Genomic DNA, 27,688 nt, shown 5'->3' with positions numbered 1-27,688 from the left:
ATGTATTTCTCTGTCATTGGAGATCTCTCAAAGAAGTGGGATGACCACTTGTCAGGTGGGGATTCCTTTCAGGTATGAGCTGGAGTTGGAGGGCCCCTGAGGTTCTTCTGGCTCTGAAACTCTGTGATTCCTGGACTCTGTTTACTCAGTTTCCTTACCTGGTATCTTTTGCTACCCTCAGGATGCCCGACGCTGACTTTACTGTCCGAGACGTCAAACTCCTAGTGGGTAAGTTGCTTGGTTTTTTCTTCTTCTGCCCTGGGGATAAAAGGCCCTGGGTGCCTTGGGTAGGCATGGATATCCTCTGGGAGGTGGTGGGGAGGAAGTGGTTTGTCACACACAGTCTAGCTGGTGAGGGAGCAGGAGGCTGAAGGGAACGGCCCCTGGTCCTGTGGCGGTTGCCACCATCTTTCTCTAAGAGAATGCTTGGTGGGGGTTCTAACACCAGCCTCAGGAGAAATATGACTAGAGTGTGGCTTGGAGGTTGGCAGACTTCCACTTCAGTGCCTAGCAGAGTAAAAACACAGAAGTCAGAGCTAGGAGGGGCCCTTAGAACTGGGAGTGTCAGGGTTCAAAGGGATCTTAGGACAGAAGTGTTAGAGGTACAAGAGACTTTAAACCATGAAATAATCAGAGCAGGGAGGATAACATCAGAACTTGGAAAAGGGCCTTAGAACGGGGAATGTCAGAGCTGGGAGGGGTCTTAGAACATAGACTGTCAGGGTTGGGAGGGGCCTCAGAACAGGGAATGTCGGAGCTGGGAGGGGTCTTAGAACAGGGAATGTCGGAGCTGGGAGGGTCCTTAGAACAGGGAATGTCAGAGCTGGAAGGGGCCTCAGAACAGGGAATGTCAGAGCTGGGAGGGTCCTTAGAACAGGGAATGTCAGAGCTGTCTAATCATGCACTTTTTACAAAGGAGGAAACAGTCACAGTTCTGGGACTAGAATCCAGCCCAAGGTTTTCTCCACAGTCCCACTCTTCCTAGGATGTTCCAGCTCATCCTTTGGTCTTCTCAGGGCTTAGGTACAATCTGTGCTTAGTTCTTGAGGTCCCTGGGAAGGTGACTTTTTTCTCTAGGGAGGCTCCGAGAGTTTGTCTCTCACCTTTCCTCAATTTCCTCCACTGTGCCTGCTACTTGGATTGGCCCAACTGTTCCCAACTGGGCTGTTCTCGACAGAACACTGGTTTGGATTGAGGTCTTTGGCAAATTGAGGTCTTTGGCAAATTAAGGTCTTTGCCTGGGCCCTGGGGGCTCAGAGCTTCTTAAAAACTGATCCTTGGCCAACTAGAAGTGAATGGTCCAACAGAGAGGGATGACAAAAGTGTGTGTTGTGGATGTGCATGTTACGGGAGAGTCTACTCCAAATACTCAGACGTGTTCAGGAGTTTGTGTGCTGTATGGTGGCGGGCAGATCTGGGTTAATTAGAGAAGACTTGGAGGAGATTCATCTTTGAGCTTTGTCGAAGACCAGAGTTTTGTGGAATGATCGAGGGAAAGACCCTGACAATTTCAGTGGTGAGGGTGAAAGGGGAGGGGAGTTTTCCTAAAGGAATAAGGGCATCAAAGGAGGGTCACGCCCATATCTAATGATTTTAGTTGGAAGGGGTTAAAATGGAATCATCTTTTAAAATTTTCTTTCTTTCTTTTCTTTCTTTTTAATTTTTTCTTTTTTCTCCCTCCTTCCTTCCTTCTGTCCTCTTTCTTTTTCTTTCTTTCTTTCTTTCTTTTTCTTTCTTTCCTTTCTCTTCCTTTCGTATTTTCTCTCCCTCTCACCGCCTCTCCTAATTGAACGGTTCAAAAAAAAAAATGATAAACAAACCTTTATACCAAACACTCAGAGTCTAGCAAAACAAATTCCCACGTTGGTCGTGCCCCAAAGTGTACGTCTCGTTCTGGGTTTCACATTCATCACCTCTCTGGTAGGAGGTGAGTTTCAACTTCATTTTGCCAGGATCGTGGTTTATCTTTGCATTGATTGGCATTCTGAAGTTTCTTAAAGCTGCTTTTCTTTGTAATGTTGTCATTGAGTGAATGAGTCTCTTGGTCCTGCTCACTTCCATGGGCATGAGGTCCCTGAGGACTTCCCAGTTGCCTCTGAAACTGCCCTTTTGGTTGTTTCTTAGGGCTCAGTAGCGCTGTCACACTTGTATGGGTGTTTGTTTTCACCATTCCCCCACAGGTGTTTCCAGTTTTTGGCTACTGCTAAAAGAACCATTATAAAGATTTTTGTAGGTACATGGAATTTTCAATTGGGCAATCAATCAGTCAAGTTAACACGTGTTTATTTAGCCCTCCCAGTGTAGGGGGCACTTGGTTAAGCTCTGAGAATACAAAGAAAAATCAAAATCAGTCCTTGCTTTCAAGGAGTTTGTATTGGAATGGGGGAGATAATAGCACATAAGTAGGTATATACAAGGTACCTGCAGATGTAAGTAGGTATAAGGTAACCATGGAGGGGGAATGGGGTAAAGACCTCCTATAGCAGCTGCCACTTCAACTGAGTCTGTAATAAAAGATGCCAGAGATTCAAAGAGTTGGAGGTGAGGAGGGAAAGCATTCCAGCCATAATCCGGAGTGATGGATGTGGGGCACAGGCTGCAATGGTTGGACCATGAGAAGGAGGGGTAAGGTGTAAGAAGACTAGAAAGGGCTTTATTTATTTATTTTTTTAATTCTCTCTCTTTTTTGGGGGGGGGTTAGGTAATGGGGTTAAGTGACTTGCCCAGGGTCACACAGCTAGTAAGCGTTATGTGTCTGAGGCCAGATTTGAACTCAGGTTCTCCTGGATCCAGGGCCGGTGCTCTAACCACTGCACCACCTAGCTGCCCCTGGGAATGACTTTAAATGCCAAACAGGGAATAGATATTTGGTCCTAGAGGTAATAGGGAGCCAGTAGAATTTATTGAGTGGGGGTAGAGGGTGACTGGTCACCACAGCTGCTCAGATCTGGGATTTAGGAAAATCGCTTTGGCAGCAGAGTTGGAGGATGGTTGGAGCGGGGAAAGGCTTGAGAGGCAGGGACACCTATGAGAGGACTGTGGCAGTCATCCATGGGAGAAGGGATGAGGGTCTGAACTGGGGTGGTGGGAGTGTGAGTACAGAGAAAGCAAACATGTGCAAGTAGAAAACACAAGATTTGCAATTGAGTGGATCTATAGGGAGTAAGGGAGGGTGAGCAGTCAGGGATGAGAGGAAGGCTGACGATGAAAACCTGGGCATTTGGAAGGCTGGTGGGGCCCTCCGTAAGTGATAGCGAAGCCCATTGGCCAGCAATACTCCTTTTCTTGTCGAGACTGGGATCTTTGCTGTGTTACAATCAGCTCCAGCTTGACCTCTCTGATCCCTGCCTTCATGATGCATAAGAGTTTATTTTTATTTTAAAATAAAATTTTATTTTTGCTTTAAAATAAAATTTTATTTTTATTTTAAAAGTGGATCGTATTTGATTTAGGATAGAAGCATGGCATAGTGGATAGGAGAGCTAGCTTTGGTAGCCCTGGAGCCAGGAAGACCCGGTTTCAAGTCCTGCTGTGTGACCCTGGGCAAGTTACTTAACCTCTCTGTGCCCCAGGCAACTCTCTTAGGATTATAAACGACAATGAAAGGGCCGACCTGCTTTGGCCGAGGGAGTTCCTCTTCATTTGGTAGCTCCTCTTGCCAGTGAATTCACCCGTCCATCCCTAGCTTAATATTGTTTTTTAAATTTAATCCAATTTTTATTTATTGTCTTTTGTTGAAGCTTCATTTTAGAATACCTCCCTTCTCTTGCCTTTTCTACCCAGGGAACCACACCTTGTAGGAAATGTTTTAAAAGAAAGAGGAAAAAAAAAAAACAGTTGAGCAAAATTACACAGCCCTACAGTTGTGAGAGACATCACTTTCCAGTAATACAAACACATAGTTAACCATTTCTGTAAAGGAGGAAGTAGGAGGAAGAACTGTTGTTTTTTTTAAACCTGACCTCTGATGTCATTCAAGGAGGCAGCTGACTTGGAGGGCTTTCTCTACAACTTATGGCCTTAGAGAGTTGCTTAGAACTCATAGAGGTCAGGTGACTTGTCCAAGGTCACACAGCCACTGTGTGCCTCAGGTGGGATTTGAACCCAGGTCTGTCTTTCTGGCCTGTACTATACCAGGCTGCCTCCTCGAATAACATTTTTGAAAGTGTGTTCTGTAGGCCTATTACCATAAGTCTGAACTAAGAGTCTGAAAGAACTCTTTATCTCATTTAGGTATGGGGGACATTGGGGAGAGAGTGAAAGGGGGGCTTTCCTGGGCTAAATCACTGCCCATTTCTTGGAGGAGGGTGGAGCTGACCCTTGCAGACTAGTAACTCACAGGCTGGTTTCTGGAAATCTCTTCATTAGAGACTAGCCTGATGGGGGCCCCTTGGAGAGCCTCAGAATTTCCAGGAGCTGTTAACTAGAAAGTTAGGTGTTAATTGGTCGGGATTTCCCTATTGACTTTCTTCTCTGAAATGTTTTCTCTTACTTTCCTGAGGCTATCCTGTAAGGGGGGGGCGGCGTCAGCTACCTTGCTCTTTGACCTTTGTCCCTCCCCGCTGTATGGCTGGAACTCCAGGGGGGCTTAGCTTTTCTGGGGAGCTCAGGAAAGTGGAAAGCCTTTTCTTTGTTTCCTGGAAGGTGACTTATCCCCCGCTAGAGTAGCTGTTTGGTAAATTTTTGTTTGGATTTGTTCTCAATTTCCCATCTGTTCTGTCTTTTTTCTCCTCTTCATTCTCTCCCTCTCTCCCTCTTTTCTTCCCTCCTTCCTTCCCTCCCTCCTTCCTTCCCTCCCTCCCTCCTTCCCTTCTTTCTCTTCCTCTCTTCCTCCATCTCTCCTTCTCTTCTTCCCCCACCCTCCTTCTCTTCTTTCCTTCCTTCTTCCCTCCCTTTCCTTCCCTTCCTTCCCCTCCTTCCCCATTCCCTTTTTACTTCTTATTCCCTTTTGTCCAGTGGATTTCACTGATTTTACAGCAGACTTGTTAAATTTTGTCTGCATTTCCCAGAAAGGAAAGGGGGGAGGTGTTTCCTGACTGAGCAGGGTGCTAGAATGTAGCCTGAGGTTCCACATGTGGGGGGGAACCATCTGACTTTCAACCTTGAAATGTTCTTGGAGGCAATGAGTGGGGTGCAGACCTGGCTTGGAGGCAGAGGATTAGGTGAAGGGACTTCAGGCACTCTCTCACCCACCCCCACCCCATTTTACGGAGGAGGAAATGGAGTCCTGGGCAAGGTAAATGTCTTGTGAAAGGTCACACAGGTAGCAAGTATCAGAGGTAGACTTGAACCCAAGACTCGAGCCTGGTCTCATTGTACTGTATTTTTTGTCTTTCTTTGTACCCAGAGTCCTTAGCACAGTGCCTGGTCCTGTTATCAGTGCTTTCTTTATCTTTTTTTTTTTTTTTTTTTTTGGCGAGGCAATTAGGGTTAAGTGACTTGCCCGGGGTCATACAGCTAGTAAGTGTCAAGTGTCTGAGGCCGGATGTGAACACAGATCCTCCTGACTCCAAGGCCAGAGCTCTATCCACTGCACCACCTAGCTGCCCGATTATTAGTGCTTCCAAATGCTTGGTGACTGACCCAGGGATCGTTAGATCATGGCTCTGCTCCGGCCTTAGTCAGGAGGGTTACTCAGGCCCCTTTGCTCACTTTTACTTTTCTTACTGTATAATACGGATCATTGGATCATAGACTTCAATATGGAAGGCATCTCAGAGTTCATTTAGTCCAGCTGAGGAAACTGAGGCCCAGAGATTTTAAGTTCCTTTCCTACATACACGGCTCTAGAACCTGCAGATCCAGGGACCCCAGAGGCCCAAATAGTCCAGGTTCCTCATTTTATGGAAGAGAGAACTGAGGCCCAGAGACATGAAGGAACCTGGCGAAGGTCACACAGGTTTTCTGGTTCTAAAACCCGCAGTGCTGTTCAGTGCCATAGTACCTCATAAAGAGCCCCTGAGGTTTACCCCTGGCTTCCCTCATTCTAGGAAAGCGGTAGCGGTGCTTTTTTTTTAGTGTTTTGATTTCGCAGAGGCCCAGAGAAGTTAGATTGCTCCTTGTCCTGGGTCAGGAAGCCAGCAGTTGAATTGTCTGAGCTGGGATTTGATGTCTGTTGCCTTCAGGCAGGGATACTCTTTGGGCAGAGTAGTTCCATGTGCCCCCAACGTAGCTGGAAGGGATCTTAAAAATCTCCAATTTATTCATTTTACACAGGAGGAAACTAAGTCCCAGGGAGGTTAAATTCTTTGCCAAAGGTTGCATAACTAGTCAGTGTCAGGGTTGGGATTTGAACCTAAATCCTCTGACATCAAATCCATGGCAGTTATTATGAGGTTAAAGAAAAACTGTAGTGTTTTATTATCACCTATTTGTTGTTGATTTGTTTTTTAGCTGTATTTGACTCTTCATGCCCCTATTTGGGGTTTTCTTTTTTTTTTTCTTTTATTTTTGAGGTAATCAGGGTTAAGTGACTTGCCCAGGGTCACACAGCTAGTAAGTGTCTAAGGGGCCTCCTGACTCCAGGGCCAGTGCTGTATCCACTACACCACCTCGCTGCCCCCATTTGGGGTCTTCTTGGCAAAAATACTGGAGTGGTTTGCCATTTCCTCCTCCAGCTCATTTTAAAGATGAGGAGACTGAGGCAAACAGTGTTAAGTGACTTGCCCAGGGACACACAGCTAGTACATGGCTGAGGCCACATTTGAACTCCAGAAAAGTATTCCTGACTCCAGACCAGGGCTCTGTGTACTATGGCGCCACCTAGCTGCCCACCTGGCACATAGTAGGTGCTTAATAAATATTGATTGATTGTGATGGCAGCTATGGAGGATGCTAATAATAATAGTAATTCATTCAAGTCTGTTGAATGTAAACGGCATGTGAATAGATCAGTAAATGCAGAATAATACAGTAGATAAAAAGTAATTGGGGTGGGGGAAAGAGAGGACTGATTGGGAGGCAAACAGGAAGAGATTCCTGGCCCTGGATATTTGAATCCCCACCAAGATATGGTCCATGCCAAGGCATTAAGGTAGGGCATGAGCTGTGCTGTGTGGACAGCTCCAAACTGTTCATTGTTGGTGAAGATGAGTGGGGTGCTGGGGATGGGCATTATCTGAAGAGTTGGAGGTGGGGAGGGGATGAAATCCAAGCATTTCCTGGTGGGTCACTTAGCTGGGGCCAGGAGAGGGAGGGGGTGGCCAAAGCCTTCAGGTACCCTTAGGCTCAGGTCAAACACTAGGCTTTTATTTTAATAGGTCTTTAAAATAGACTGTGCTAAGCCAGCTACAGGCCTGGGTAGCCAGCTCTGGGCCCCACACACTGGACCCTGGGGAGGGATGGGGGCTAGGGTGGGGCAAGGGATTCTTTAAAGCTGTAGATGGGCAGAGGATTAATTTCCCCTGTTGGAATTTGTCAGATGTGAGTGCAGCAGGAGGCAGGGGTTGTGAGCTTAGAATATAAATGGAGAATGAAGAGAGGGGAACCGTGGGGAGGGGAGCATGGAGGCTGTTGGCCTACTTAGGACTGTTCGGCTCAATTTGCAAGGGGAGAATTCCTGCTGTAATTTAAAGACTTCACAGTGCTGTAGAATTCCAGAACCATGGGCCCAGAGGACCCAGGGTCCGAGGGTCAGCCACCCCTGAGAGGTCCAGCAGAGGGGGGCTTCAGGATATGCTCTGACCCCCACGAGGAGCTCAGCTCCCTGAGGCCCTGGGCCTGAGTTTCTTCTCAAGTCTAGCTAAGGGGTCAAAACATCCTGACTGGGAAACCAGGGGTGGGGGTGATGGAGGTGACACAAGGAAGAGGGACCGGCCCACATGCAGTGAGGAACCTGATGGGGAGAACTCTGCCACAAAGGGGTCCAGTAGGATCGGAGCTGAGAATCTCCCAGCTCCCAGGGGAAGTAACAGGCTGAGCGGCAGGGAAAATTCAGAGCTAGATGGGGCCTTAGATACCATCTGTCCAGGCTTTTCTTCTTTCTGCTATAGCAGACTGAGGCCCAGAGGAGTGGGAAACTGGGGTGTGAACCCAGACCTGATGATGTCATCCATACCCAGGATTCTATCCATTGCCCAGGGCAGGGCACTGCCGCAGAAATGGAATCTGATGAGGGCATTGGAACTTCCAGGCCAGACGACGCCTATGGAGGATGCTAATAATAACTCATTCGTTCCTGTGATAAATCCTTGTGCAATTGTATCCTCATTTACATCCGTATTTAGTTCATATTGATTGTATTTGGGAGGAATTGTGAGGAAGTGAATTCAGGGTCAGAAAATTCTGGGTTCAAGTCCTACCTTTCATAGCTACTAGCTGTGTGGCCCTGGATAAATCATTTCACTTCTCAGGTAGACGCTAAGAGCTCTTGAAGGTTCAGGAAAGGTGCTGAACTGGGTTGCTCTAGGGAGTTTGCTCACCAGACATTCCCATCACCAGTGAAATCATAGGTCTGGAGGACAGCTGTTTAATTAATTGTGTTAATAATATATTGGAAAGGTTGTTTAGTATAGTGGAGAGAAGGCCAGCCTGGGAATCAGGAAGACTGGGGCTCTTACATATGACATCTATTGGTAGTACAGGAGAAAAGGAAGGAAGGAAAGGAGGAAGGGAGGAAGGAAGGAAGGAAAAGAAGGAAGTGGGAAAGGAAAGGAGAAATGGGAGGAAAGGGAAAATGGAGGGATGAGAGAGAAGGAAAGGAAGAAGGAAAGAATGGAGTAAAGAAAGAAAAGGAAGCGAGGGAGAAAAGAATGAATGGAAAGAAGAAAAAGAGAGGAAGGAAAGAATGAAAAGAATTGAGGATGAAAGGAAGGAGGAAAGAATGGCAGGAAGAAAAGGAGAGGAGAAAAGGAAGAGAGGGAGAGAGGGAGAAAAGCATAGATGGAAGGAAGAAAAGGAAGGAGGAAAGGGAGAATGGGAGGAAGGAAGGAATAAAAGGAAAGGAGAAAGGGAAGAATAGAAGGAGGGCAGAGAAGAATGAAAGGAATGGAAGAAAGGAAGGATGGGAAGGAGGGAAAGAAGGAAATGGAGAAAGAATGGAAGAAGGGAAGGGAGGCAGAGAAGAATAAAAGAAAGGAAGGAAAGAATGGAAAGAAAGGAAGGAAGGAAAGAATGGAAGGAAGAAAAAGGAAGAAAGGGAGGAAGGAAAGAATGGAAGGAAGAAAAAGGAAGAAAAGGAGGAAGGAAAGAATGGAAGGAAGGATGGGAAGAAGGTAAGAATGGAAGTAAGGAGGAGAGAGGGAGGAAGGAAGGGTTTATTAAGCATTTATTATGTGCCAGGAACTGTACTTAATACTGTGGATAAAAATACAAGCAAAAATAAAGACAGTCCCTGCCCTTAAGGAGCTTACATTCTAATGGGGGGAGACACCATGCTGAAGGGAGCTGAAAGGCAGGGCAGAGGAAGAAGGACTGGATGTGGGGAGCTTGAGTTTTGATGTCTTCAAAGTCACCAACAGGCCTGGCAGGGGAATGAAGGCTGGCTGGGGCGCTTCCCAAAATGGCAGGCTCCAGGAGGGCTTCACCAGCGGCAGGAGGGCAGTTGGCCTCGTGGAGAGGTTCAGGGTGACAGCATGTCCCAGGATGAGGGGGCTCCGGATTCTGTGGGAAATTCCAGGAGAAGACAGCAGCCAAGGCATGGCTGTGGGGTCCAGAAAGTCAGGAACAGGCCAGCGGGGTAGAGAACGGCTTGTTTCCTAGAGGGCCTCAGTTTCCTCATTTGTAAAATGAAAGAGTGAGCAGGACAGCCTCCAAGATCCTTCTGGCTCTGAATATATGGCCGGAGGACCCTGTTGATCTGCGTTTTACATCTGCAGAGCTGCCCAGCTGCTCAATGTTGGAACCAGGATTTGAAAACAGATCTGACACCCAATTCAGTGCTTGTTTGACTATAAATTTCCCTGGCTTCTTCCAAGTCCGGCTAAAATCCCACCTCCTTCAGAAAGCCTTTCCCAATCGCTTTTAATTTCCAGTGGCTTCCCTTTCTTCTATTTTTTTTTTTATTTTGGCTAGGCTGTGGGGTTAAGTGACCTGCCTAGGGTCACACAGCCAGTAAGTGTCAAGCGTCTGAGGCAGGATTTGAACTCAGGTCCTCCTGACTCCAGGGCCGGTGCTCTATCCACTGCGTCACCTAGCTGCCCCCCTTCTATTTTTCCCATTTATCCTGTCTATCGCTGTTTGTCCGTGGTTGGTGGGTATCTTCCCCATTAGATTGTAAGCTTCTTGAGGGCAGCAACTGTCTTTTGCCTCTTTTTGTGTCTCTAGCACTTAGCACAGCGCCTAGCTCTTAGTAAATGTTTGTCGACTGATTGAAAGGGGAAAGAATCCTTTGAGGGCAGAGGAGGTCCGTGTGCCGAGGGCTGGTCACTTTTGTCTACATCGGGCAGAGACGTGGTTGTGCAAAATTAATCTCTGCTCCTAGGAAGGTCTCCTTGCTTTCTTTACTCAGCCTATGGACCTTGATTAGAAGCCGAGAGCTTATGGGATCCTCCCTGATGCTCCAATCCCCCAGTCTATTGAGTAATGCCGCCGTGCATCAGGGACATGCCTGGTGGGCCAGACTTCTTCCTTTCTCTGCATCTCCCAGACCAGCAGGTGAACTTGGGGTATATTCTTTTTATTTTTTTAAATCTTTTTTTTAGGCAGTTGGGGTTAAGTGACTTGCCGAGGGTCATACAGCTAGTAAGTGTCAAGTGTTTGGTCTGAGGCTGGATTTGAACTCAGGTCCTCCTGACTTCAGGGCAGGTGCTCTATCCCCTGTGCCACCTAGCTGAGAGGGCTGGGAAACAGTTGGAGCTGGTGGAAGAGCTCCTGGGCACTGTTCAGGAGGCCTGACTTCAAAAGGGAATGTCTCTTTTAATAATAATAGCTGGAGTTTATATGGCCCCATACTATGTGTCAGATACTTTACAAATCTCATTTTTATCCTCACAATAACCCTAGGTCCTAACTCTGAGTTAGAGCAGAGCAGAGCTGGGATAAATCATTTGGCTTGTTGCAAAGCATTCTTCTGCACTGTCTCGGCAATCCTCGAAAGTAGGAACAGCTGTCATCATGCCCATTTTGTGGAAGGTGAAACTGATAAAAGTCAGGGCACTCTAGGAAGCTTTTGGGGATCTGGCCTCAGAGATAGAACTGTCCTAGTGTTTTGGGGCCTAACACATCATGCTAGTGCATAGCAGCACATAGTAGGTGCTTAAGAAATGCTTGTTGTAGCTAATTTGGGAATGTTTTGCATGACTTCACATGTATTGCTTGCTTTCTTAAGAGGTGGGAGGTAGGGAGAAAATATGGAACTCAAAATCTTTAAAAAAATGTTCACTTTTTTTACATGCATTTGGGAAGTATTTAATGCAATAGATAAAAATGCATTTTAAAAAAAGAGATGCTTGTTGATTGATCAGTGTACCAACCAATCAACCAACAAGCATGTATTTTATTTTATAGGCAATTGGGGTTAAGTGACTTGCCCAGGGTCACACAGCTAGTAAGTGTCAACTATTTGGTCTGAGGCCAGACTTGAACACAGGTCGTTCTGACTTCAGGGCTGGTGCTCTATCCACTGTGCCACCTAGCTGCCCCTATTTTATTTTTGAAAATAAAATTTTTGTTTATTTTTTTTAACATTTCCTCTATTTCTCAGTGTATCTCTCCTTCCTCCCTCTCTCAGAAAGCAAGGAAAGAAGGGGGAAAAATCAGGTCAGCAAAACTAACCAGTTTTTTTAGATGAAGTCTGACATTATAGCAGTTGTCACTCTGTGCTTTCTCAATCTCTCTTTGGTGCCAATTCCCAACTCCCATTTATTACTCAGCATCTCCATTATATTCTGAGGCAGGTAGACCTGGGGTCAGGAAGATCTGAATTCAAATGTGACCTCAGTCATGTAATGCCTGTGTGACCCTGGGCAAGTCACTTAACCTCTCTTCTGGAAAATGAGGATAATAATGGTACCTATTTGGCAAGGCTGGCTGTTGTGGGGGTCAGATGAGATAAATGAGATTTGTAAAGTACTTTGCAAACCTTTAAGGGTTATTATGATTATGATTATTACAGTTCTTCTAGGCCTTGTGCTAATTCCTGGGGGATATAGAGACAAAAATGAAGCAGACTTCATGGAGCTAACTTACTCTTGGTGGAGACAATGTTTGCATATGTAAATATGGTGTTGTTTAGTCATGTCTGACTCTTTGTGATCCCATTTGGGGTTTTCTTGGCGCAGTGACAGGAGTGGTTTGCCATTTCCTTCTCTGGCTTATTTGACAGTTGAGGAAACTGAGGCAAGCAGAGTGAAGTGACTTGCCCAGGGTCACACAGCTAGGAAGTGTCTGAGGCTGGATTTGAGCTGAGTTGTCCTGACTCCGGGCCTGGCACTGTCTACTGTACCACCTCGCTGCCCATATACATATACAGGGATTAAACAATCAGCAAACATTTATGAAGCCCCTGCTGTATGCAGGCATTGTGCTAATCTTTGGAACAGGACACATCAATTCTGCATTGACTCAGAGTTCTTTGGGTCGTATCCTTCATAAATCGTATCTGAATTCAAGTCTCCCAGACTCTTAAGCCCAGCCCTCATAGAGGGCCCAGCCCCCTATGACCCAAACGCCGCCTCCACGGTGTATTTATCAGCGTTGCGTTAATAAGAGGGGGGCCCACCAGCTTCCGGGGGGTTTCAGAGCTCCAGACGTGGCTAAGTGACCCAGAGGATCACTGATGTTGGCTCTGCTCCCTCTGGCCTTGGCCCTCAGCAGTCAGCGAGGCCGGGGCTTCCAGGACGTCTGGGGAGCCGTGATCCGTCCGGAGTCTCGCCCTGGAGCTCGGAACAGCGTGGCTACTCTTAGTGCAGAACATCCCTGTAAATCACCGTCCCCACGTGCTGCCAGCTCCTGATACAGTAACTGCTGCCTCCCCTCTGGCTCAGGCCCTGGCTTCTGGCAGAATGTGGGGATGTCAGGCCACTTTCCTGGGCTGAAGTTGGGGAACTCTTTCTGAGTGATGAGTGAGCCTGGCACTGGAGCAGAGGAGGAGGTCCAGAAGCCAGCTTTACCATATACAAAGTCCCAGGCACAGGTGTGAATCACAGCTTTGCCTACAGGACTTCCCTCCCTGGACTGGGCTGGACCAGATGGTAGATGGCGGAGAAATGCTGGGATGAGGAATGATGTGGTTCGTGGGTAATGATGAGGATCGATTCATTTGTCACTCCAGGGTCTGTGTGGCACTTCACATCATACGACGTTTGATCCAGGCACTTAACTGGGCCTCAGTTTGCTTTAATGTAAAATGAGGGGCTGAACTAGGCTGGCAGTCATGTGAGAAGAAGGATGCAGATGGAAAGGTGCATTGATGTCATGGAAGGAGACAAAACTTGGTGACCGTTTTGATAGGAGGAATGATGGAGGGAGAAAAGTGAGAGATGACATTAACTAGGGTTAGGACCTTGGGTGAGTGGAATAAGAATAATGTTATCTAACATTTATTTATATATCAATTTAAGGTTTCTACAGCACAGTGTACGTGTTACCTCATTTGACCCTCACGACAACGCTAGGAAGTAGGTGCTATTATTATCCCCATTTTCCAGATGAGGAAACTAAGACTGAGAAAAGTTTAATAATAATAAGCTAACATTTATGTAGGGCTTGGGCAGCTAGGTGGTGCCGTAGTGCATAGAGCGCAAGGCCTGGCCTCAGATTCAGACTAACTGTGACCTTGGCCAAGTCACTTAACTGTTTGCCTCAGTTTCCTCATCTGGAAAATGAGCTGGAGAAGAAAACAGCAAACCACTCCAATATCTTTGCCAAGAGAACCCCAAATGGGGTCACAAAGAGTCAGACATGACTGAAATGACTGGACAGCAGTAAAATATTATAGGGCTCATTAAGGCTAAATGCTGTACAATTTTATCTTATTTGATCCTCTCAACAACCATGCAAGGTAGGTGCTGTTATTATCCCTATTTTCCTGATGAGGAAACTGAGGCTGAGAAAGCTTAAGTAATAATAATAGCTAACATTTATATAGTGCTTACTGTGGCTAAATGCTTTACAATTATCATCTCATTTAATCCTCACAATAACCATGCAAGGTAGGTGCTATTATTATCTCTATATTACAGTTAGGGAAACTGAGGCAAACAGGTTCAGTAACTGGCCCAGGGTCACACAGCTAGTAAGTGTCTGAGGTTAGATTTGAACTCAGATCTTCTTGACTCCAGGCCCAGCACTCTGTGCTGTGGGGTAAATGATTTGTCCCAGAGTCTCTCAACTAACAAATGTCCAAGGCAGAATTTGAACCAAGATCTTTCTGATTCCAAATCTAGTGTTCTTCCCATTATGCCACCTAAGGAGACTAGAAGGATGGTTTGGTCATGAATGGAACCAGGGAAGTCTAGATGAGGGATAGATTTGGGGAGGAGGTATGTCATTTGTTTTGTTTGTACGTGTGGAGTTTGGGATGGGGCATCAATGTGGAGCTCTCCTACAGGGAGTTGGTAATGCCAGCTTGTGTTTCAGGAGGTGGGTTGGGCCTGGCTCGGTACACCTGGTAACTGTCTGCATAGAGATGCTTATTGAACCCTTTGGAGCTTCTGAGATCACTTCAAGAGCGTGTGGAGTCTGGGCCCAGGGCAGTCTGTATGATGTCACTTTCTTAGCTGACCAGCTCAGTGACTCCCTTTGAGGGTCAGCAATGGTGGGGAGCTGCCGGGAGGATGGGATGGGCAAAGGAGAGATCTTTAAAGTGAGGAGGGCCTGGGATAGAGGTGAAGTGTTCTGACCAGCACATAGTAAGCGCTTAATAAATGTGTGTTGATTGTGGATTTTGATTCACTGGGCAGGAGGAGGTTTGAGGAGGGTCTGCTGGTTTGGGAAGAGCAAGCCCTGCCTGAGACCAGAGCAGTAGGACTTCATCATTGTGCAATATTGCCTCCAGTGGTCCAGATCTCAGCCCATCCATGACTTCTGCATGGTTCTTCCCATAGTCTTCCAGTGAGAAATTCCTCAATGTGCCTGACGCCTTCCCTTGGGTCTTTATTATTTACTGAGGACCAGTGTAGCGTTTAGGCTGTTCATTTGCATTCTCTCACTTTGGTACAGTGGATAGAGCATTGGAATCAGGAAGACCTGAGTTCAAATCTAACCTCAGACACTCACTCACTGTGTGACTCTGGACAAGTCGCTTCATCTCTGTCTGCCTCAGTTTCCTCTTCTGTAAAATAAGGCTGTATTTTATAATAGCAGCTACCTCCCAGGATTGTTGTGAGGTTCAAATGAGATAATAACTGTAAAGTGCTTAGCATAGAGCCTGGCACATAGTAAGTGCTATATAAATGATTGCTATTTTTATTATTTAAAAGTTAGCTTTATTAGGTCACAAGATTATAGATCTTGAGATGGAAGAGATGTTAGGGCTTTTACCCTTTTCATCCCTTTCCCTCATTTTACCTTTCCAGATATCAATTTTCACTCTCAACCCCAAGTACATACCAAATGAGCCCTACCTTAATTATAAGGTATGTAAAGTATAGAAATGGCATGACACCAACTTCCAACTTTCCCTAGTGTATCTATGTCTCTCTGTCTCTGTGAGTCTCTGTCTTTTTGTCTGTTTCTATCTTTGTCACTCTCTCTGTGTGTCTCTATCTGTCTCTCTAAGTCTCTCTGTCTTTCTATCTCTCTCTTACTGTCTCTGTGTGGCTCTCTGTCTCTGTCTCTCTCTATGTGTCTCTCTGTCTCTGTTTCTCTCTCTCCCTGAGCTGGGGCTGGTTTGTTCACCGCCCCGAGCGTGTAAGCAGCGAGCAGGTAAAGGCAGTGTAACCGTGCTGCTATCACTCAAACTGTTTCTAGGTCCTCGGAGTAACCCTGGGCTGGGGAGGTTGGGAGTACCCTCCTCCTACTTATCACTGTCGCCCCAGAACCTCCAAGCGTATGTTTATCATTTATATGAAATCAATCACAATAACAAAATTGATTCTTAAACAAAAAACATTTTCCAAATGAGAATGCAAAAACAATAACCAGAGCATTTACTGAATAGAAAACCAGAGGAAGGATAATCAGGACACATCTTCTTCTTTTGAGTAAAAGCCAGGAATATCATATCATAACATATACTTGATAGAAGGCGAGAACAAGAGTAATTAAAATATAAGTCTAACCATAACCCATTTGTGAGTCAGACTCTCCCACCAATGCTTGCAGTGTCTATTGGGGAAAGTAAGGGCACGCTTAAAGAGACCTTCACATGAAACACATGACCCTTGTGTCTGGGTAGACTCATGATTTTGGACGACAGGCTTCAACGTTGTTGCCTTCTTTCTTTTTTTTTCTTTTTAGGCAATTGGAGTTAAGTGACTTGCCCAGGGTCACACAGCTAGTAAGTGTCAAGTGTTTGGTCTGAGGCTGAATTTGAACTCAGGTCCTCCTGACTTCAGGACTGGTGCTCTATCTACTGTGCCACCTAGCTGCCCCGATTATTGCTTTCTTTAGAGCACAGTCTGAACCGTGCATCTTCTGTTGGGATAAGCTGTCTCTCTGTTATACTTGGGCTGCTGAAACAGGGTCAAACTCTTTTTAGCACGTGGCCACCCTTGGCAGGGGGCTGTGAAATTGTTGTGCTTTTTTATCAACAAAGCAATCTGATAGAGCCTGAGAACTGTCAGGTCCCTCAGATCTTCTCTGGGCCTCTGAGAATTGGTGATAGGGTCAGCTTGCCTTTCTACAGTCCACACTTCAAATAGCAGAAGATTCTGTTTTCCCCCATCAGTTCTCAGCAAAGCCACATCCTTTCTTTAGTCGGCAGATCAAATGTCAAACTATCTCTCTCTGTTTCTTTGTCTCATATAAAAATGATAACAACAATAATAACTAGCATTTATGTAGCACTTTAAGGTTCGCAAAGTGCTTTCCAAACATTGTCTCATTTTATCCTAATAACAATCCTGAGAGATAGTTGTGGTTATTATTGTCACTTTTTTTTTTAACAGATGAGGAAACTGAGACAGAGGTTAAGAGACTTTCCCAGGGTCACACAGCTAATGTCTAAAGCTGGATTTGGACTCAGGTCTGCCTGCTTCCAGTGCCAATGCTCTGTCTCTATTAAAGAAAGCAAAAAAAGGCAATAGAGGCAAACCTCTGAGAGGTTTCCTTTTTCTCAGAAAGTAGATAGTTCTAAACAGCAGTATTGTATGTCAACATCCAATCAGCTCTCAGCAAAGCGTTACCTCTCCTCCAAACAGCGCAGATACCAGCAAAAATCTGCAGGGCTCCACTCTCAGGCAGCTCAGTTTCTGTGAGCGTCTCGTCTAGTTGACTCTCGTGTCCTCTGTTCCTAACTCCTCTGCTTCTGCTGCTTCTGTCCTCATCTACCCATCTCTCAATTCTCCTATACCTTCTTTTGTCTCAAATCAGAGTTTTTTTCCTAAGCAATACCCATCTCTAACTTAAGATGAAAAAAAAAAAAAATCTGTTCCTTGTCAGGTATGACCTTGACAGCTGCTGTTTGCTCATTCCATAGTCCCCAAACAGTTTTTGATTTACAATTTCTTAGTTATAACCTTCAAAACTCTAAAAAGTCATATGTAAATAAATGGCTGTTTATATTATAGTATGTCTTTATTTATTATATGTATAAATCTGTTATTTATTCATTCATTCATCCATCCATCCATCAATTAATCAATCAATCAATTAATTAATTATAAGCTCCAGACATCTCCACCTCCCTCAGTGCTCTGTCTTCCAACAGGTCCTGGTAGGACAGTTAGTGGAGGGTCCTTTTTCTCTCAGCTTCTGAGGACAGTCTGTGTCTCTCCTCAAGCATTTTTATTTGAGGGGCTGTGTTTCTTCTCAAGTGAATATTATCAGGGTTCCATACACAATTTCCCCTCCCCCCTCTCCTTTCTGCAACCAAAATGTCCGTACAACATACCTTGCAGAAGAAAAACAGTGAAGGAAAAAAAAGTCACTGTCTGGGATAAGGAGGCAATATTGTATGATGGAAAGCGCCAGTGACTTTGGAGTCAGGGGATCTGAATTCAAATTATGCTTCTCAGGGGTGTGTTGGAGCAAGGGCAAACTTTTCCAGTGTGAGCATGCGTTTCTCAGTCGGGCTTTAGTCATATAGTTGTGTGGATTGTCTAGAGTTAAGGAAGTGATGGAGGAAATGTTAATAATGCATATGAAACTTCAAAGTGTGTGGAGTGACCCTCCCTCCCCCCAAGCCGGTGGTTGAACATTTATCAGCAAACACACCACTGCCAACTTTGCGCCTTTAGTCAGTCCCTTCATTTCTCTGATTCTCCCTTTCTTCATCGGTAAAACACGGGGGTTGGACCAGGTGACCTCGGATGTCACTTTCAGCGTGACATTGGCCATAGATAGTGTATACACCATCCCGCCCCTGTAGCCCCCCACCTTTCTGTGTCATGGAGGAAGGTGCTTTTTGGCCACTTCTCAGGTTCTCTCTCATTCTTGACACTTTTTTCTCACCTCTTTTTGTATTTATACATTTCCTTCATGGCATCTTTTTCTTTCTGGTGTAAAAGTTTCACTGGTTCCTCTTTTTTTCTTCATTATAGTCATTTTTGTGGCACTCCCATCTGTGAGACCTCCCTCTTCACAGAGTCAAACCAACCCAGCCACGCCAGACAGCGTATGTACCATTTCACACCTGTGGCCCCTCACCAGGAGGAGCGAGATAGGCTTCGTCTTTGACTCTCCAGGCTTAAGCCTGACCGTTGCCAAGTTTTTGGAGCTGGGCTTCCTTTTTATTGATTTTTATTTATTTATTTTTTAGGCAGTTGGGGTTAAGTGACTTGCCCAAAGTCACACAGCTGGTAAGTGTCAAGGTTTGGTCTGAGGCCGGATTTGAACTCAGATCCTCCTGACTTCAGGGCCGTGCTCTATCCACTGCGCCACCTAGCTGCCCCTGGGCTTCCTTTTTAGTGTTGCTGTCATTTACTTTGGGCCTAGTCCTAGAGTCAGAGTTCAAATCCAGCCTCAGATACCGGCTGTGCAACCCTGGCCAAGGCACTTAACCCTGTTTGCCTCAGTTTCCTCATTTGTAAAATGAGCTGGAGAAGGAAATGGCAAACCGCTCCAGTGTCACTGCCAAGAAAACCCCAAATGGGGTCACAAAGAATCAGACACATTTGAACAACAACAAAAGAATAATACTCCTAATGTATTTATTTTCTCCAAGAAGTACCTGTAAATCATTCTTCCGTTTAGCTGATACTTCCGTTCTTGATCAGCTTTTTTTATAGAAAGAATGTCCAAATTCATCTGACTCAGTTCCATTCCTCCAACAGCATGTTGGACATTGGACTGGGAAATTCACCAGTCACCAAACTGGATATTGGGGAAGGCCTAAATTCCATGCGATTCTCAGTACCTGCTGTCACCGTAGAAGCAGGAGGGAGCCACATAGCCCTGAGGACCATTTAAAAAATTTTCAGATTCAGTTAATGAAAAAAAAAAAACCCAAAGCTAACGTTTATATAGTGCCTGCCATGTGCCAGGTGCTGTGTAAAGCACTTTACAAATATTATCTCATTTGACCCTCACAGCAGTCCTGGGAAATAAGTGTTGTTATTATACCCATTTTACAGATGAGGAAACTGAGGCATACAAAGGTACAGTGACTTGGCTGGGGTCACAGAGTGTCTGAGGAAGATTTTAACTCTGCTCTTCCTGACTCCGGATCTCCATTGAGCCCCCCAACTGCCCCAATCAATCCCTTATTTCTTCGTAGCATTCTTATCAGGTTTAGATCTGAGCTGGTTATGACAGCATCCCCTCACCATCACCCTGTGAGGTACCTGGGGAAGGGATTCTGATGGCAGTTTCACAGATGGGGAAAATGAGGCACAAGAGAAGGGAAAGGATTTGTTCAAAGGCCCAGCCTTGTAAGGTGGATAAACCAGTTCTTGTTTCCTGAATCTGACTCCCAGGCCATTGTTCTTTCTCCCATGCCCCTTGAACAAAACACCAAGGCTGGGAGAAGAGAGTGGAGGGAAAGACAGGAGGGGTAAGGGAGGAAAATGAGCCTAGGGCACTGGACAGAGACACAATCCAAGGCCCCTGGTGTACAGTTTCCTGGCCACCCTTGGGCTCTGGCCTTGGTGGGAGAAGAAGGTCCAGTTGGGGCCTGGGGGGGGCAGCAGGGGACAGTGCTGAGAGCGGGAGGAGGGGCAGGGTTGGCCTGGAGGGCGAGCTGTGAATGGATGTCGAGGATTTGGAGATCTCTAGATTGAGCATTGGTTCAGTGATGCCCTCTGGTGGATTTCTTCTCCCCAAAGAAAAAGAAATTCTGTTTTTTGTTTTTTTGGGGTTTTTTTTGGCCCAAGGCAACCAAACCCCAAACAGGCGGTCAGGAAGACTGTCCAGCCTTCTCTTCTTCCCTATAATAACATTAATTGACATTACAAATTTTTTTAAATTGACACCTTTGGTTTTTATATCACCTGCATTTCTCACTATGTCTTTGCCCCTTCTAAAAAACCATGTTTTGTAACAAAGAAGGAAGAAAAGGGGAAAAAACCAGTCCATCGAAACTAACTAACATATTGAAAAAGTCGTATGTTATATGCAATGTTTTGCAGCCTAGTTCTCCATCTTTGCAGAGAAGCAGGGCAAGGTTTCTCTGCATCTTTCTTTTTGGAAGCTAAGCTTGAATTAATTCCCATCTGTTATAGAGCGCTTTGCACATATTGACTCATTTGAGCCATATAACAACCCTTTGAGTGAGACCTACGGTCCTTATCCACTCCTATTTTACAGATGAAACTGAGTCTCACACATGTCAAGTGACTTACATAGGGCCATACAGCTGAGGTACCAGAGGTGACGTTTGACCTCTAGCCTTTCTTACTCCAAAACTAACTGTTGAACCAACCGTGATACTTACCTGCTGCTCTCTGAGAGGGCTCTCAGTTATGGAGGTGGGTGTAGGGAATCTGTGCCCTCTCGGATTCAGATGGCATTCTAAAGGGTTTTGTAGTAATAACTCATGTTACAAGTTTCTATATAAATAAACATTATATTAATGATATATAATAAATATATAATGTAATAAAATTTAGATGTATTATAATAGAAATAGATATTTATATCATTGCATAATATATGTGATATATTATATATAATATACAAATTATGTTATATAAATGTAATGAATATAAATATAGTAAATAACATAATAAATGTTATATTAATGACATAATGGATATAATAAAATTTAGATATATTATAATAAAATATATTTGTATGTTATATAATATATGACATGAAATATTTTATATAATATATAATTATAATACTGCAAACCCAAATATAGTAAATAACATAATAAATGAATGTTATATATATTTTTTAACACTGAAGCCACATCCCAGTGGTTCCCATTCCACCCTGTCCCTTGCAACAAAGTATATAGCAAGCAAGACAAGTCAACATATTAGTGATGTCTAACAGTATATGCCTCATTCTGTACCTGTAGCCCCTCACATCTTTGCTGAGAGGGGGGACACTTTTTTTTTGGCTAGGCAGTGGGGTTAAGTGACTTGCCCAGGGTTGCATAGCTAGTAAGTGCTATGTGTCTGAGGCTGGATTTGAACTCAGGTCCTCCTGAATCCAGGGCCAGTGCTCTGTCCACTGTGCCACCGAGCTGCCCCAGGACACGTTTTGCCTTCAGCCCTCTGCGGTCAGGGTTGGTGATTGGTCAACATGCTGAAATTTTTCGTATTTCTGTAACGCTCTTTGGTGAGAAAAGTATTGTTACCTCCCATTTTCTAGATGAGGAAAATGAGACTTGTGGAGTCACAGCACCGTGTGAGAGATTTCAGGGGCCGTCTATTCTAACCCTTTGCGTTTTACAGATGATGAAAATGTGCACAGTGAGATCATCACTTCCCCACATAGGTGTTAATTGTCAGAGGTGGGATTTGAACCCAGGTCCCCTGACTCCGTAGCCAGTATGTAGTCCAACAGTGTGTACAAAGGCAGGATTTGAACCTGGGTCCTCCGACCTCAGATCTCGTGTCTCTTCTCCAGTCAGTTTGTGGGGGGCAGTGTTTCTCCCTGCTGGGTCAGCTAGTCAGTCAGTAAGCCCTGGTTAAGCTCTGATTAGGTGCCAGCCGCTGTGCTAAGTGCTGGGCTTACAGAGAAAGGCAAAAACCAGCCGGTGTTCACAGCCCTGCGGATGGATGGATGGACGGATGGATGGATGGATGGATGTGGTCGGGCTGGGGAAGGCACGGCTTTCTGAGTCCTGAGTCAGCGGGGGTGCATATGTGTGGGTTCTGCTACCAGGGAGCCGGCGACTGGTGGACGTGATGGATGTCAACAGCCAGAAGGGCACGGAGATGAGTATGTCCCAGTTCGTGCGCTACTATGAGATGCCTGAAAGCCAGCGGGAGAAGTTGTACAATGTCATCAGCCTCGAGTTCAGCCACACCAAGCTGGAGAACCTGGTCAAGCGTCCCAATGTGGTAAAGACTGTTGACACCTCCCTCCCTCCCCCAGGGACACCCATCTCCACTCTCCTTGGCCCTGGGCTCGCTGCATGGGCTCGGTGTAGCAGTCTGGACTTGGTCATGAGCCGGGGAATCATGGGATTGTAGTAGACACAGAGGTCATCAAGTCCGTCCCACTCCCCTCCTCTCCCAGATGAGATAACTAATTCCCAAAGAGGGTTAGTGACTTACCCAAGGTGACACAGGTATATTCGAACCTAGCATCCTTCAAATCCAATGCTCATTCCATTCATTGCTCCATGCTGCCTATTCTATATCATTGGCTGAAGTGGTAATTGAGATTGGAGAATACTAGGGAGGAGGTGAGGTTGTCAGTGACTAACACCTTGACCAGATCCTGGCTCTGAGGGCTGTCCTGGGGAAAAGAAAGGGTGGTTCAACTCTTGAGTTGGACAGGGTGTGTTGCAAATGGCTGAATACTGGGGGCTTAGATAAAACAGGTGAGATATTAGGGAATCTCTTTGGAGCTCAAGGTCCAAAGCGTCCAGGGCCCATGGTCCAGTTCAACTCAACCTAACCCAATTCATTGTAATCTGATTCAATTTGACACAGTTCAACCCAATCCAGTCCAGTCTAAGCCAACCCAACCCAATTCAAATCGGTATAATCCACCTAATTCAGCTGGACACAACTCAACCCAATCCAGTCCAGTCCAAGCCAAGCCAACCCAATTCAAATCAGTATAATCCACCTAATTCAGTTGGACACAGTTCAACCCAATCCAGTCCAGTCTAAGCCAAGCCAACCCAATTCAAATCAGTATAATCCACCTAATTCAGTTGGACACAGTTCAACCCAATCCAGTCCAGTCTAAGCCAACCTAACCCAATTCAAATCAGTTTAACCCAGTCCAAGTCAATATCATCCATATAATTTAACTAAACCAATCTAATTCAACCATCATCTATTAAGTGCCTGCTGTGTGCCAGGTGCTCCTAAAGGTATTTATGTTCTACTGCAATGAGGATGGGGTGGTGGTGGTAGTGGTGGTGGTGGTGGTGGTGGTGGTGGTGGGGAGATACAATATGTAAACAGAGAATAAAGACCTCATACCATGTGGAGGAAAGAGCACTCACCCAGGTAAGGAGATCAGGGAAGACTTCCTGTAGGAGTTGGTAGCCAAACCCAGCCTTAACGGAAGCTGGGATTCCAGGAAGTGGAGATGAGAATGGAGGGCATGGCCTTTAGAGAGAGATACTCTGACCCTGGCAGAGAGGGAAGGACGGGGCCTCCAGGCCAGGCTGAGCCAAGCCAGGGGCAGCTGCCCTGACGGGTGCGTGGTTGTGTGGCTTTCAGATCGACTTGGTGGATTGGGTAGACAACATGTGGCCCCAGCACCTGAAAGAGAAGCAGACGGAGTCCACCAATCTCATTGCAGAGATGAAGTACCCCAAGGTTAAGAAGTAAGGCCATTCAGGGTTGGGGGTGGAGGGCAGGGGGCGGCGGTGCGGGCCTGGGTGTAGATGCCCAGTTTAAAGGGAGGGCTGAGGAGTGGCAGGGGCTTCCTGTTATTCTGGTCCAGCCTTCTAGGGGACACTTCCAGCTCTTCCTTGGGGATTCTCCCAAGTGTCCCCAAACCCCTGAACCTTGGTCTTGAGTAGAAAGGGCACAGTTGGGCTGCAAATCATCATACTCCAACAGACATTGTTAAGCACCTGCTGTGTGCTAGTCAACGTCATAGATGCTAGGGATACAACAATAAAATGAAAAAATAGCCCCTTCCCTCAAGGAGCTTACCGCTACTGAGCAGGTACAACATGGCGACAGGCAGCATCTTGTAGTGGGTAGATTGCCGTATATGGAATCATACTTGGAATCAGATCTTGCCTGAGCTCCTCATTAGCTGTGTGAACTGAGTAACATCCTTAGAGAGATACAGTGATGACCACCACCATTGCCATCATCCAGACTGCCACCGCCCAGGTAAGGGACCTGGTCTTTCCTGGGCCTCTCTTTTCCCATCCTTGTAGTGGGTAGAATAGCCCTTGCCTTTGTCACTAGCAACATGGAGGTTCTTTCCCAGGAACGTCAGCCCCACTGGCTCAGAAACCAGTGGGGTATCTCATTAAAGCCCTGCCCCCCAGCGAATCCCCCAGGGGAGTGCCACCATGGTGGGCTTGAGTCTATGGGCCTGCCTCCCTCCTCTTTGGTTTCTTTTTCCTCTTTCCTCCTCTCGATCCAAGGCTTCATTCTGGGGCCAGAGCAGGAACCCAAAGTCAGGCCAATGGGAAAGGGCTTTGAGATTCCAGGCCACAACTTCTCCCATTGACTATCATGTGACCGTGACCATGAACCAGGTGTTTCCTTTTCTGATGGTTCCAGTGTCCTTAACTCCTTAACTAAGTGTATGATTTTAAAAGAGATCTGAGTCTAAATCACTTTCCACAAATGCCATCATATACCAGTCTCTAGGCAGGCATACCCCACATTAGGCAAACCCAGTATACTGGGGGATCTTGATTCACACAAAGGAAAAGTTAGCCAGATCAGCACTCCAGTTACAGAAAGTGTCCTTCACTTTCCCCCAATAAGCTCTTAGAATGGGATTCTTTCAAAGAGCAATGTAAGGTGCTCTTTTGTTTCCCCATCCTAATAGAATTTGTTGAATTAGGTTTTCACACATTCCTTCAGGGCTCATTCTGTTCTAATTTGCGTATTGTGTCATAGGGCAGATAGATTTCCCAGCTCCAGCTGGTGGCCAGGGGGAGTGCCTTAGGAGTACTCTAATTGTAATGGAAAGAAAATCGTCACCTTGGAGGGAGTCCATTTTTTCCCTCAGAAAGAATGTGGATGTCATTTAACAAATGTAGGTGAAAAAGACTGAACTTCTGGGGGAAGTGTTTAGGGTTTTGTTCATTAACAACAATGATAATAATAACGACAATAGTGACAACAATAACAATAATAACAACGACAATAATAGCTGGTGTCTAGTGCTTGCTATGTGCCAGGCACTGTGCTAAGCCTGGCAGGTAGGTGCTATTATTATCCCCATTTTACCGTTGAAGAAACTGAGACAGAGGTGAAGTGGTTTGCCCAGGGTCATGCAGCTACTAAGTATCTGAGGTTGCATTTGAACTCAGGTCTTCCTGAAACTTTATCCACGGCTCTTGGTTATTATAAGTAGTCAAATCAATGAGTGTTTATTAAGGGCTGTATTATTTATGTGCCAGGCAATGCATTGAGCACTGGAGATAATAAGAAAGGCCAAAAAACAAACCAACACCCCCCACCCCCAACCCCACCAGTCTCCTCTCTCTAGAAGCTCACAGTCTAATGGGGGAAAACAAGATGCAAATGGCCATATACAAATACGATTTGGACGGGATAAGTGGAGGTAATATTAGAGATGAGACATCAACATTAAAGAGAATCGGGAAAGGTTTTGTACAGAAGGTGGTATTTTAGCTGGGATTTGGAGGAAGCCAAGAAAACCAGGGTCTGAGATGAGGAGGGAGAGAATTCTAAGAATGGGGGACAGCCAGTGAAATGTCCAGTTTTGGGAGATGGGGGAGTCATATCTGAGGAGTAAGCAGAGAGACCTGGGTCACTGGATCCCCCGGGGCACACAGGGGAAGCTAAGGTAGGGGATTTCGGGCATAATTTCTCTGGACCTCAGTTCTGTTTGTAAAATGAGGGAATTTAGATCTTATCCCTAAAATATCATCATCATCGTCATCATCACCATTGCTAGTATTTCTGTTTTGCCTACTATGTGCCAGTCACTGTGCTAAGTGCTTTACAAACATTATTTCTCTCTCTTTTTTTTTATAAGCATGATCTCTCAAGGCAACTAGGTAGCTCAATGGATAGAACGCTAGGCCTGGTGTCCGGAAGACCTGAGTTCAAATATGGCCTCAGACACTTACTAAAAAGAGATGATCCTGAGAGTCACTTAACTGCTGTCTGCCTCGGTTTCCTCAGCTGTTTAATAGGAGTAATAATAGCAACCTATTTCCCAGGTTTGTTGTGAGAATCAAATTAGATAGTGTTTGAAAAATGCCTTAATGTAGCATCTGGCACGTAGTAGGAGCTTGTTAAATATTGATTCCCTTCCCTCCTCCTGTTACCCTAAAATAAGAGCTGTCAGGGACCTGAGATGTCAATGGATTCAATCCTCTCATTTTATAAGAAAGAAAACGGAATACCAATGATTTTCAATACCTGCAGGTCAGGTAGCAGATCGGAGATTCCAACCCAGGTCCTCCCAATCCACGTCCATCACTTGTAAGGATGCCTGTTTAGCTGACGTCTTTTTCTGTGATCCCTCCTACCTTTGACCTTCTATGCTCCTCTGTCTTGTGAGGTCCCTGTTAACTGTGATTCTCATGTTGTAAGTGCAGGGGTGGGGAACAGAACAAATATTTTTATTAAGGGGGTTTGTTTTGTGAGGTTTGGATTCAGTCAAAGCGCCCCTCTTGAGGACCTAGAGGGCCACATGTGGCCCTGAGGCCGGAGGTTCTCCACCCCTGTATCCAAGGCCTCTCCCAGTTCTGAAATTCTAAGGACTCCTCCCCCCACTTTTGTCACTTTGTGTTCTAAGCTGCCTTCTAATGTGAACCTTTTATTTAAAACAAGCTTTACTGATGTTTTTTTTTTAAATGGTAGCTTTTGCTTCTCAATGCCATCCCTCCAGTAGAGATCTCCTTTTTGACAGAGAAGTATGGTGAAGAAAGACTAATGCACTGTGCCTCTTTGATGGCGTGTGCCTCATTCTACATCCATAGCTCACCACCTCTCTGCTAAGGGAGCCTTCACTGTCTGTCCAATGAAGTCAATTCGTGGCATTCAGAATTCTCCAAATCTTTCAGTGTTGTTTTCCTTAATATTGGTGTCATTATGTTTGTCTTTCTGACATTCTGTGTAAGGCCCCTCCTGGCCCTGGCATTCTATGCTCTCAAGGCCCTCCAAGGTGTGACATTCTCTCTTCTCATGTTTTCCAGCTTTGACGTTCTGGGTTCTAGGCTTTCCCAGTGTCCTCACCTCTGAGGTCACTCCAATTTATCCTGTATGCAGTTGTTTGCATAGAGTGGTAAGCATGTTATCTCTACTGTTAGAATGTGAAGGGCAGAGACTGTCTTCTTTCTTTCCTTCTTTCTTTCCTTCTTTCTTTCTTTCTTTCTTTCCTTCTTTCTTTCTTTCTTTCTTTC

The 27,688-nt window shown here is 45.6% G+C and overlaps 1 protein-coding gene across 1 annotated transcript; it reads left to right on the top strand.

The window, feature by feature from the left end:
• LOC114033411 (lysine-specific demethylase 2B-like) lies at window positions 1-26,795 on the top strand. Its single transcript, XM_027848926.1, has 5 exons — window positions 1-72; window positions 150-228; window positions 22,315-22,493; window positions 23,835-23,941; window positions 26,709-26,795. Exons 1-5 carry the CDS (start codon window positions 1-3, stop codon window positions 26,767-26,769), a joined length of 498 nt encoding a protein of 165 aa, XP_027704727.1. The 3' UTR covers window positions 26,770-26,795.
• Window positions 26,796-27,688: the final 893 nt, after the last annotated feature.

Source organism: Vombatus ursinus, unplaced genomic scaffold, assembly GCF_900497805.2.
Source record: "Vombatus ursinus unplaced genomic scaffold, bare-nosed wombat genome assembly UNPS02006968.1, whole genome shotgun sequence".
Lineage (NCBI taxonomy): Eukaryota > Metazoa > Chordata > Mammalia > Diprotodontia > Vombatidae > Vombatus > Vombatus ursinus.
This window is presented reverse-complemented; position numbering and strand designations above follow the sequence as displayed.